The sequence below is a fragment of the Patella vulgata genome, chromosome 4 (genome assembly GCF_932274485.2).
Source record: "Patella vulgata chromosome 4, xgPatVulg1.2, whole genome shotgun sequence".
NCBI classification, from domain to species: Eukaryota; Metazoa; Mollusca; class Gastropoda; family Patellidae; genus Patella; species Patella vulgata.
In genome coordinates this window covers 52,909,519-52,923,320 of record NC_065882.2, presented here as the reverse complement: position 1 = coordinate 52,923,320, position 13,802 = coordinate 52,909,519, and the positions used below count along the sequence as shown (strand labels likewise).

Sequence of the window (13,802 nt, the reverse complement as noted above, 5' to 3'; positions counted from 1 at the left end):
TCCATTCAGTATTTATAAAGTAATGATGAAGTGAAATTCCATGCTACCCCCTTATGTGAAATGAAATGAAATGGGGTTTAACGTCCTACTGTTCTGCTCCTATACTGGGCTAATGAAGACGGGCATACGCCATACAGTGTGCTATGAGGGAAATTTTGCCCGGGCAGCGGCACTATCGCCTGCTCTTATATCTAATTCCAACTGCCAAGGGATCTTTTACGTGCATTCCAATGTTTACATGGGACCTCGGTTTTTCATCTCATGAAGTGAAATTCCATGCTACCCCCTTATGTGAAATGAAATGAAATGAAATGGGGTTTAACGTCCTACTGTTCTGCTCCTATACTGGGCTAATGAAGACGGGCATACGCCATACAGTGTGCTATGAGGGAAATTTTGCCCGGGCAGCGGCACTATCGCCTGCTCTTATATCGAATTCCAACTGCCAAGAGATCTTTTACGTGCATTCCAATGTTTACATGGGACCTCGGTTTTTCATCTCATCCGAAGGACTAGGCAGCTGTCCTTGTCAGGCCCTCCGTCCTGCATCACTGACGAGGGGAAACCACGTCGGAAAATCGGGATGAACTTTCTCGGCCAATGCAGGGATTGAACACCCGACCTTCAGGCTAGCGAGCCAGCGCCTTACCCACCTAGCCACCTTGGCTCCCACCCCGTTATGTAAATGGTACACTTTACTTGTTCTATTTTTCTCTCTTCTCGCTTCTTTTTCTTGACAGAATCTGTCAACAATACCATTCTACATTTCTTGGAAGTTGAACTTTCCACCATTTTGCAACCTACCATAGGCTAGTTGCCAGATACAAGTGTTCTTATTGTTGGATAATATCATGATATTATAACACTCTTATCACCATCTTTGTTTTCCCAACATCTAATTAATGGGCCTGTTTTTAATACAATTAAATCCAAGGTGGGAGATTATCTAGCATTGATATATAGATTTTTTTTAACACTGTTAAATAATCAATCTCATTACATACTAATTAGCATGGAATAATTAGCTGTGAGAAATTCGATATTTCTCGAAAGATGCAAATAACGCACCATTACTTTAATGTAAAAATGCCCAAAGTTTTTAATGTCATACTATTTAGCACCTTAACATTTATTTGAATTACTATAGTATGTAAAATCATGTAATGCCAGTATTAATTTGATCTAGATATAAAATCAGATCTATGTTTATTCATCTTATCTAAATTAATGTAATTTTTATAGAACTTAAACACTGAACACCACTTTATGTCCGATACAAAATTTATGACAAGTACAATAAATTATGATAATTATAATAACAACATGTAGTATGAATTATATATGGGTAATATATCATATGTTTGTCAGTCATATTTAATGTCTAGATATTCGTCTATTACTCATAATTACAATTGAAGATGGGCTTCTGTAGAAATTTTGTAAGGGCAGCTATGGTAACTCTGCGAGTATGGCACTGGCTCTGTAACCCTGAGGTCCCTTGTCTGTGCCTAGTGTAAGCCTGGCAAGGAAAAGTGTCTAGTCATTTGGATGGAACAAAAAAGAAAGATGTTGCATGTACTCCACTGACAGTCCATTACAGATTCTCTGACAGTTGGAAATTAGAATATAGCTAAGACTAAGAGTAGGCTGTAGCACTGCTCTCCTCACCAAATATCCCTCATGGCTCCCTGCATGGCATGTGCCGATCTTTATTACGTCGGTGCCAAAAATAAAGGTTTAAACACCATTTGTTTTATGTATTGTCTTTGCAAATATGTGAGTGATTGGTCCTTTTTGTTTATTTTTTTTTTTGGGGGGTGTAACTTGATCACAGCAAAAAAACAAAATATCTGTTTCGTGTTATGTTAATTAGTAGTGCCATGACGCACCGAAAAAATACACTATTATTTTATATGCTGAATTATTAATATCCCTTACATTTAATAAATTTGTGAATTTTAATAGGTCACAAATCTATATAAAACAGTCTGTATATAATAATCCATAAAAACATGTTTATTAATCCAATAAATAATTGATATATTTGTAATAATATATTCTGTGACATCACATTATTCTATTAATCTTTGAATATATAATGATGTCATAGACTAGTAGTATTATTTTCCCAAGATAAAAATCAATATTTTTCAACTTATTTTAGACCTGCTAGTAATAGAATATATAGACTTTGCTTTTACACAGGTTTGTAATTTCCTCCTCAAACTAGCTCTCTGACGTCAGCCGTGTTCTCTCATCTGTGGCCTATTTTGTATACTAAAAATATAGTGTGTTGCGTAGGATTATGTAATAATCTATATAAAAGCGCTTCTCACACTCAATCTGTAATTATGCTAAATATAGGATATAAACAAACTAGAATAGCTCAGTCCATTACAATATAAATCTACATATACCGTTACCAATATAACTTTTCTTAAGGAGGGAGAGTTTTATTTAAAGCTAGAATACTTGTGTTTACATTTTAACATTAAAGTTTTGAACTTGTAAGCTCACCCCCAGTTTGAAGCTTTTTATTGGCTGAGTCATTCTTCTTGTCCATGAGAATGATTTATGTTTGACCAATAAAATTTTGAAATAGAAAATATATGTCAATAATTGTCTATATTTGGTAAATTATAGGGTACGAAAATTTAAAAAATAATGATAAAGGATGTAAATAGAATGTCAGATATTATTTATTTTATAGTCCTCCAACTGATTAGTTTGAGTTTGAATAATATCTTTAAGGTTCATATATTGTCTGGTTATTTTTTATTTTTTTTTTTTCATTCAAACTATTTATTGATAAATGATTAACTCTCTTTTGACAAGATGCAAAGCTACATTATAGTTCAATTTTAAAAAATACTACTTGAAATTTTCAGTCTATTTTCCTAAATGACAAAAAAACCTTATTTTGGCCTAATTTGAATAGATTGTGGGCGTAGGTTTCATACTTTATATGAAATGTGTGTCAACAGAAAATTGGCTTGGAAACTCCATATGTTTCCTCATTCCTAATAATAAGGTAAAATTGGTTTGGCCTACAGATAACAGTGCATTATATGGGTTAGAGTGATAAGAAAATTGATCCATTACCAAAAATAGTCAAGGTTGTGGTGTGGTGGCTATTAATAACCTAACCAGATGCCGAAAATAACTAGCTCATGAGTCAAAATGTTGATCAGTTAGAAGCCAGGTAACTACATGTACAGGTCTGACCCATTAATGGGCTATAAAGTCAGTGTTCAGTTTCAGCGGCTGCACTTACACCTAATAAACTCACCTTCTCCTCATTGTAAATGGATGGACCACAAACTCCCCTTTTTCATACATGTAATTAATAATCTCTTTATTAGTTTATAACAGATACAAAATATAAAAGAAAGGCACATATATCTCAAAAACTCAAAATTATTTGCTATTTTAAGGTAAAGACTATTGCTATATGGATGGACCCATCCCCCCTTTCCCCCCTCAACCTTTGATCTGTCCCTGTATTGATTATTATTAATTAATCTTACTTTATTAGTCTAAGACACATAAAGATGGCGGTGTATTCAGAATCAATAAGAAACTAATGTAACCTATAAAACTAAAAGGCCATAACTAAGTTAGAATTGATTGATTTGGAGAATTTTTCAATCAAAGTGGTATTTAATAAATGTTGTTTTCATTGTGTATGGGGGGGTTGGATGGCTGAATGGTTAGCGTGCGCGCGCTGTATCATACAGTCTGTCATTGAGTCGACTGGCGTGGTTTCGAATCCCCGGTTGTACGTGGCAAGGAGTAGGGGCGCCTGTCCAACCTCGTGGGTTTTCTCCGGGTCCTCCGGTTTCCTCCCACTGCTAAAGACCCCTACGCGCAAGCGAATTATGGAAATAAAATTAAACCATATGTTAGTCCCGAGATGACCTAGTTTGTGTCGAGTGGACGTTAAACCCCATTTCTCTCTCTCTCTCTCTTTCATTGTGTATGTTCTTTATTTAAACTCAATATTTAATCTTATTCTGCCATGTTGGGACTTTGAAGACCAATGTCTTTTTTTTTCTTATATTCTAGAAAAATAAATGATATTATTTGACCTTATTATTAGTCTTTTTAACATTTTTTAGACACATAATGAAAATTCTATGGTTTTATGTTGAAGATTCATAAAATATTTGAAATATCATGGAATAATTTAAAGTTTTTTATCACTCATTTTTCAAATACATTTATTTGGATTGCTTGCACATTCTATTTCAATGTGAGGAAGAAATCTGGATGGCAAACTATTAAACTGATATTAAATTCAAAAGCGGGTATTGTATGTGAGGTCTCTCAAAATTTCCATGGACATATATATAATATCATGGTATTGGATGGTATCCTAGCTTTCCACCTACTTGATACTGTAATACAACTCAACATACCTCATCTTACGCCTGTGGTACACCAGTCCATATACTGTGAATATCTCTTGAAACCAGAACACCATCATCATGTGTTTTATTTAGTAAATTGTTTCAACAGCATTTAGTAATGATCAGTAATATAAGCAGTATTTGTATTCCGTAGACTTGTGACCTGTATGTGTTATGGTGTCATTGTATTCAAATTAGTACTTAATTTATTAAATCAGATCAAATCAGCAAACTACAGAAGGTTGATTTTCATGTGTCTCTTTATTTTATATTTTTCAGCATCTGAACAAAAAAGAACACAAGGGATGTGACAGCCCAGAGCCTATTGATACAGACCCCTATGTACATGGAATGCGCACTGATGATAAATATGACCGCATCAATGATGAATACCAAAGGGTTATGCAACACTCACAGTTGAATCAGATGCGAGTAAGTTTAATCACTGTTTTATTGCTATCTATTTGTATGAAGATATTAAAATTAGGCACTTCAAAGTATTGTGAAAGTACGACAGGACTTGAAATTTCATTAAGATCTGATGCGGTTTTACGCTTGTGCACTCATATACCTAGATTCTGTTATTTGATTCTTGTCATTATGATGTCAAAGATTGGAACAAAGCATTATGTGTTAATTTGTCTATTTTGGGCCGACAATTTTTTTAAAAGCTGTTATTTTAGGAAACAAATCCACCAAAGTGTTTTAAAATAAGAAGCAAAAGAGCAGATACCTGCGTAATGATAGTTCTTTTTCTCAATTGAATTCTTTGTCTACCATTAAATGTATTATGTTTTAATGGCATCATGCGTCACTACAACCAGACCATAACATGATATTTAATTCTATTGGATTGATTGTTACCATTAATATGCTATCGACGACTTGTATTTTCTTTTTATACACGCGTTTACCAACTATATATGGATCTATTATCAAATGGATCCAATGCATACATTCAATATTTGCATTTGCTTTGAGCTTTAATGTTAGAGATAAAAGGATAAAAACATGGAGTAGAGTATTGTGAAATGTGCTCTAAAAATTTCTATGGATTTTTTTTTTTACCTTTATTTCTATCATCTGCTTTCAGGGAGGTATGCCACATTTCCAGAATCCTGGTATGCCAGGTGGATTGGGACTACCTAACAGCGGGTACCCACCCCCACAAATGAACCTTATGTCCCCACATCAACAGAATCATATTATGTCTGGATCACCTGGACTATTACATCCACCATCGGCGCCACCAAGTGTTAGTCCAAGACCGAACTCAACAGGTGATATTTCCTTTATATATACTTCTTTGAAATTATAAAGAAAATTGTGACATGGTTAAATTTGACTTGATTGGATCTAAGTTTGACTTGATCTGAACACTGACAGCAAGCAGTAAAAGCAAAGTCCCCAATCCTTCATTACATTTATAGCAGAATTTACTCGTGACTGATTTGGGTCTGGAAATCTTTGATGTAAACTTAACATCACTGTAATCAATGAACATATTTAAATTCAATCATCTGTTCCATACAGCTGTTATACGTGTTTCAGATTCAAAGTCAATTTTAAAAACAATCGCTAATGTTACATGTAAGAGATGTTTTACAGCAAAGATCACAGAAATTGTTTGAATAAAGTATTTGTGTGAATAAAGAGACTTTATCTCATTGAAATTGTCACCAAGAGTTTTTCAGTTTTCATTATATCTGGTACATGATTCTGAAGAAAGATTATCCTACGTGTCTGATTTTGTGTTCATGTTGAGATGACGTATTTCCCTATAGGTATAAGATCACAAGATGAGAGTCAAAATATATGATATTCAATTTCAAAACGAGTATACACATAACCAGTATGCTGTGACACTGTAAGTGGTCTGTATATCCAGGCTTACTGTTTTTCCTCATAGTAGCTCAGTGGGATTCAAAGAGATATTAGTCCTTTAAGTTTGTCTGCATGATACATTTTATAATTAAATATTTTACATGTTTAGTCAAACTAACAATTGGCATTGTTCTTTTCAGGTGGAATGGTTGATATGAGTCACTCTCCAACACCTAATGGCTACCACCATCGAGTATCACCGTGTAGTTCACCTGGCATTATGGCACATAAAGGTTTAAACAAACCATCCCCTGCCCCAACTCCTCCCAGCATGAGACCCAGCCCCAACCCTAATCAGAATATACGTGTCATGATTCCCAACAACAACAACCGCAACGATGTTCTCCAACAAGACGTAAGTTTTAATGGCGGCTAATCACACTCTCTTTAAAGCAATTATATCGCAATCGTACGTATGTATACATGATTTCATTAAATAAGTACATTCTCATAGCTCTATTAAACAAGTAAATGTTTGAGATTGTGAAATCAATGTGTAAGGGAAAATTCCATGTAACTTATAACCTGATCAAAGACCATTAAGCAAGTTATAGTAAAGACTTCTATTTTTGGACAGTCAATGAGACACATATAGCACAATAGATATGCATATTTTTATTGATTGAAAATATTTACATGTTTATAAAGTGGCGTCTGACATGTGCACTGAATTTTTCACTGGTGGTAAATTCCATATATGGCTCATGACATTGGCATTTTTGACTTATACAATACAATTATATCTAAAACCATTCACAAATCTATTACCTTAAAAATAACACAACACAAAATTACTTGTAAGTGATCTTGAAAAGAAATATCATTGACATAAAAATAACAACACTTCTAGAAATGCAGTTACGGCTCATGTGGACTGACTTGATTATCATATTAAAGTCTTCCTAGCAGAATTAACCAGGTTGATTCACTAAAATATATCTGGCACATCTCTGTTTATTATTTTATAATAGGATGATCAAAATTTAAAGAGTTTTATTGATATTAAAGAAATGACATGACCATGTGATATAATACTCGTATTTCGAAATCACCAGAAGTTCCAGGGACAACTATAACACCAAATTTCAAAATTTGGGCAAATAAAGTACTCTGTAATTTTATTTTCACTTGTACGTACGTTGTATATTTATGAAAGGTAAATTCGGGTATCTCATCTGACAAGGATAGGTGTTTAATATAAGTTATGCCTGTTCCCCAATTCCCAATATTTGTTTATAAAAAAACCAAACAAACATAGATTTGAGACTGTTTCAGTTTACAGTGTGCCAATATCTTATGTCTCTAGTAGTAAATATATATGTATTATATTATAAGTATTGTTGTTTGTTTTTAGGGACACGGTCGATCTATGAACTCTTCTCTAGCACCCCCAGTTGTATCAATGGCTCCCAGTTCTGTAGGCATGTCAAACTACCCTCCGTCCGCTCTTCCCTCCTCATATCTTCAAAGTAAGTTTTATTATTTAAATATTGTGATGACGTAGATAGTTGGGCTTTATCTTACCTCATAACCCTTTTCGTGAATTTTTATTTAATTGTTTCACTTGAGAAATATTTCAGTATATTTATCAATATTAATTTTATTTAAAGATATCAATATTATTAAATATTAAAGTGATTTTGTGATTTCAAGACTTCCAACATGATTTCTGTTGATAATGTGAGTCCTTTTAAAAATAATTATAAACAAATTATATGTCTGATAGATTAACACTTGAATTTATTGTCTAATAGTTGAAAATAATTGAACCATGTTTGTGATTTGTTGTAAGTATATTGTTGAATGTTTTATAGATAACTTTCCAATGAGTACTGCTGCTGATGCTGGTAATTATCATCATTGGTCTGGTAGTCAGGGTATGATGTCTGGTCCAGGTCATCCTGGTGGACTCTCTCCACACTCAGGGTAAATATTTTTCTCTGTCTCCCAAATATCTACTTTTAGATTTACTTTGTACTTGGGGAATTTGTGTGTGCTTGGAAAATATTCCTGTGTACACCAAGGCAAATATATTTTACCTCAACACTCTAAATGTTATATTTTAATTCAACCCACAGAAAATTCCTTGTAAATCTTGATATATAATTCTTTGTTGACAGGATGAATAATATCCTATTCTATTTTGACACTTATGTTAAATATTCTGTTCTCTCTCCTCACTAAATGATAAATATTCCATCTTATCAATTACAAAATATTTGACAGTACATAGATCGAAAATGTTTGTAAACAAGTGAATGATAATTTCTGATAATGTACAATTTACTTAGTACAAGTTTAAAACAGGTGGGAAAACTGGGAATTGATGTGATAGCGTTATATATGACATGACATGTCATGACATGATGCAATAAATATGAATACACATGTATCATATTCTGTCTTCTACTGTGACACTGCCAGACAAATTTCCTCCATGCTTATCAAATTTAAATTAAAAGTGGATCCAACCAATGAAATGATTTCACAGTTTTATATAATGACATAGAGCGGAAACATTTTACCCTTCAAAATATTTAATGTGACATTAAAATATGTATATGTACATGTTAAATAAACTATTTTCTTACAAGATTTATATGTCGTTTTTGAAATTAAAGTTTTTCATCCATGACTTATATTTTTTTTACTTGGGTCAGTATTAATCATTTTAAACAAGGAGACTATTTTTAGAAACTTTTTTAAGAAAAATTATGTCACTTATTTTTATATTGAGAAGTATGTCTATTAGTATTAATACTGTTGTTCATGGATTTTAAAATTTTCTATTTTTTAGATCAATTTCACATGGAATCAGCTCTGGAAATGTTTCACCTATGGCCCTTAACACAATGAGTGCTATGAATATTAAAAGTGAACCCATATCGCCACCAAGAGAAACTACTACTCCCTCTAGTCATCACATGTTGCGGCCGCCATCAAGCGGACCAGGTCATCTGTCACCTGGACATATCTCGCACTCCCATAGCAACAGCTCGTCACCGGTCAACATACATAATCATATCCAAGACTACGATGGCCCACTGATGAAACGCTCGCGAATAAAAGCCTGGACGACTTAAAAGCAAGCACGGCTCCAGTTGAACTCTACTTTTAATTTAATCTCCTTACCATATATGGTAAAATAAGTCGAGGGGCGCAGCCCGGGATGCCTTGGAGTGATGTCAGGCAAGAATTGTATATAGATATAAATAGCCTGCGCCATGTGACTATATTGTGCTATAAGGAATCACCGATTCCTCTTTATACTAATGTTAATTGTTTTTGGACCTTTTATTTATGGACGGACAATGTTTGACGCCTTTATCATTTGAAAGTGCTGGTGAATTGTTTGTTAAGGTGTATTTTTGGCTATTTGCGGCCGATAGTTATTGGATTAACTCCCTGATTTTTAGGAGATGTGAACAGATGCGAGGAACACAGTGCTATGATTAGCAATTTGTATTGTTGTTAATAAAAATCAAATTGTGCACATGAATATTTCTCTGGTTATATATATAGATATATCGGTCACTATCATATTGTTCTGTTGTCATTAGTTTGGTTAAATTAGATGGAAAACAATAATTATTGTTCTTCGTATTAATATTACACTATATCACCCCCCCACTACACAGTTGTATGTTTACAGCACTGACATGTTAAGTGCTATTATTATTGTTGAATTAGTTAAGACTGTTTCAAAAGAGTAGCTAGGTTTTCGGTGTAAATTATCCACAATTTTAGAATAATTTCATTTTAGTTTTAGACAATAAAATCTCTGTTTTTAAAAGGGATCTGTTTATTTGATAACTTACAGAATTAATTTTAGCCAAATATGAAGTGCAATGGATGGCTTTTGTTGTATGATATATAATATGTATACCAGATTTATATATAATGGTGTTTTTGAGCTATTTCTTAACTTATTTAATTTTATTCAATTACTAATTATTGCTAAGCTTCTTTATTTATTACTTCTGTTGTTCTTTTTAATTGGTCGGTTTTATTGAACTTTTAATTTAATTTGAGTATAATTTTTAATTACATAATTTGTGAATGCCATCATTCTGTGATTTTCGATACAACTGCCTCAGAATCAAGGAGAGTCAGCAATTCATGTTAATTTTTTCTCTCTTTGATAATATACATCTTTTTTTTTTTTAACATGAAATAATGCTATAAAATTACACCATGAAATAATGCTATAAAATTACACCATGTTTTGATCATCAGTTTGTATGAATAACTAATCAAGTTTGAAAGACATAAACAAAAATGCCTATAGGCACATTTATTTTGTTTTTACCTGAGATGATTGTATATCTCTTTCATCTTTTGCCGTCAGTGACCTGGCGTTGTCATTGAATATAATCTTTGTCATTGAATCTAATCTTTACTCAAAAAAAACCAAAACATATAGGAGGTTAGGCTGGCATGTTTTGGGAGAATTTATGATAATTTCCTAGATCTTATTTATAGATTATTTTCAAAATCTGTCTTAACATGGTTGGCATTTGAAGGGTAAAAAAGGTGAAAACATCCTGTTAGTGATAGGACTGCGAGAGCTAACAGTTTTAGGCCCTTTCTCCATGTGTGTGTTTTCAACGGTTGCATGGAAACGGTCCCATTACGTTTGCATTAGACAGACATTGTCGTCAACGAAAAAGAAAACAAACTGAACAGTTGTACAAATCATGTAAATTTCTCTGTGGTACTAGATATAGACTAAACCTTCCTCATCTAGGTGAAATGTGTGCTACATCGTTATGGTATATTACCACCACACCAGAATATTTAAACATATACTATTTATTTCTTACACATTTTATTTTAAGGGCAAATAAATGTCTCTGAGAAAAATGATTTATCATTCATTTTATAAATAAACGAAGAAAATTAACTTGAATTGCTATCAGTTTTTGATTTGGCAGCATGAAGTAATAAAATTTTAATTGTGTTGTAGATATAATTTGAACATATATTCAAATGTGGATTTACAATGAATTAAATGTTTGATGACATCTTATGTAGAAGTATGGTGTTATACTCCCTGTTTTGTAATTTTTGTACATATCTCTCATGTTTTATCTATTGACACAAAAGAATTATATAAATATATATATATTATGTACATTGTGTATTTTTGTAAGCCCATGTTAATGAATTGAAGTTATTATATAATATGTATAGATTTTACTTATATACAATTGTATTAATATATGTTGATATTGGAGAAAATACAACTGTATTTGGTTACAAAAGGGGAATAACTCATTGCAGACGACTTTATTTTTTAATCTCGTAGACCCGGTTATCACAGCAATAGTTAATATAAGGCAAGGCGTTAAGTCAAACTAACAAAAATCAATTAACCCAATTACTTAATTAATAATTTCATTGTTAATATTATACCAATAATTTAATCATCACGGTAAGTTTTATAATGAGCATCTTCATTATTGATTAATGAATATTACAATTCTATAAAAAGTTTGCAACATTTTAGAAAAATCTTGTTGTAAATTAAATTAAAAAGAAAAAAATAATTTATTATTGATTCTGCAAGGTTAAGAAATCTGCTGTGATATTTAATGGAGATAAGAAACACAAAATATTTTGAAAATTATAATAAGTCAAAAAAGGCCCCAAATATACAAATCAAATGAATTTTTAACAGTTTTCAAATTTTAACAGAATCTTGCGGAATGTTTATCCATATAATTTATTGTAGTGAATTGTTGTCTAATAAAATAGTTTTATTTTGTAATTGGAACTTGTAATCTTATTGTTGCATATTTCTTTGTAATATACTTTTTTTGCGACTGTAGGAATATTTGTTGCCAAAGTAAATTATTGTGATGATAATTGTATCACCCATCACGCAATCACACTTACATATTTCATATTCATTAATAAGGCTGTAGACATTTCTTTGCATGTAGTATGAGCCTCGACAGACTGGGTAATCCAGACCTGATTACCGATACACAACACTAGATCACCCAGACGGTATAGATATATTATAATATATTTTGTAATGTGTGACTCTATGACCACAATGCTTGTATTCATTATTTTGTATTCTTAAAAAATCTAACTTATAATTTATTTGACTGGCAGACGGCTTATTTGTTTGTTGTTTAGTTTTATTTGTTTATGTGTAAATGATATTGGCGATAATGCTGTAATTGGCCTAGGGTGTAGGTGTTAGTAAGTGTATTATTACTCACTATAACCTTTTTATACCTATCTATCTTAGTGATTGATAGCCTCACTTTTATGGCCCTTTTGTCACAAAAGACAATAAAAACATTGTCTTTTTTACAGGACTGGACACTGAATACAAATATTGAACAAATAGATGGAAATAAACAAGTAAGAGAACTGTAATTTATATCATTCAATGCGTAGGCTATTTCTTGTGTTAATATTAATATATTTACATTTCTAAATGGGGGAAAAAAGTTGTTCATCATTTCAATAAAGTTTTCAAAATTTGAATGACATTGATATTGGAATAGGTTTTGTGGATGTAGTCTGCCAGTTTGATCAATTCTTGCCTACCATTGTCTCACTAATGTATTGTTTCTCTGTTACCATGGAAATGTATTGCTAGATATTAGTCAGACATAGAGTATATTTGATACTCAAGACGTGACACTAAAGATTGTTTTTAATTAGTACATATGTAGGCTGTCATGTTGACTCAAAGATGTATTGTCCACAAACACAATACCCCAACATCTTGATGGTATATAAATCTACAAGACACACACACTAAGAAACACATCTGTACCTTACAAGTCGTTATTGGCAATCAATAATTCCCATGTGTGTTATTCGGTCAGTAGTAGAGGAACCACGGAGAAAACTCATCATGATATCCACATAAAAGATCTCATTATATTGGACAGTACATCTTTTAGATAATTTCTGCTCGCTTTAATAAGCTGTATTAGAATTAAGCCTAGAGATTTGATTAGAATTTATGTATTTTTACAGAAATTTAATTACATAGTGTTAATTAAGATCATGTATATTTATTTTTGAAATTTTTTTAGGTTGATCAATATATAGTTTGACGTGAATTATTTGGAACGAACTTGTGATGATTTTCATTAAAAAGAGAGAGATGAAATATTTTATTATGCCTAGATCTGTTATTCAGGGATAATACAACCATGTGAAACTACTAAGCCTTGTAAAATTATGTACATGCATTATTTCAAGTTGTAGAAATTTTTTGTAGACAAAGAATATTTGTAAACGTTCATTGATGAAGTTTTGTATTGTTGAGGTCATTTAAGACAGCCAGCTCCCCCTCTTATCACTACACTACGGTGCACTCCCTTTCCCCCGTATTTCCCCTCTCCCTCTCCAAATATAATATATTATGGTATAATGGCACCGTCTTGCTTCCTGTGTATATAATGAGCGTTGTAGTGTATTGCTGTTGACCAAGTAACAGTTCAATCTGAATCGTATTATTAAAACATCAAAAAGCCA

General features: G+C 32.2%; 1 protein-coding gene across 8 annotated transcripts in view; it reads left to right on the top strand.

Moving 5' to 3' along the window:
* The window catches only part of LOC126819606 (myocyte-specific enhancer factor 2A), an 86,071-nt gene extending 72,269 nt beyond the window's left edge, over positions 1-13,802 (top strand). For all 8 annotated transcript variants that reach the window (XM_050547725.2, XM_050547730.2, XM_050547731.2 and 5 more), the window contains 6 exons: positions 4,689-4,841; positions 5,503-5,689; positions 6,434-6,648; positions 7,648-7,762; positions 8,108-8,219; positions 9,091-13,802. In XM_050547725.2, the coding sequence (XP_050403682.1) occupies positions 4,689-4,841; positions 5,503-5,689; positions 6,434-6,648; positions 7,648-7,762; positions 8,108-8,219; positions 9,091-9,376 (1,068 nt within the window). In that variant the 3' untranslated portion in view covers positions 9,377-13,802. The remainder of the gene's footprint in view (positions 1-4,688; positions 4,842-5,502; positions 5,690-6,433; positions 6,649-7,647; positions 7,763-8,107; positions 8,220-9,090) is intronic.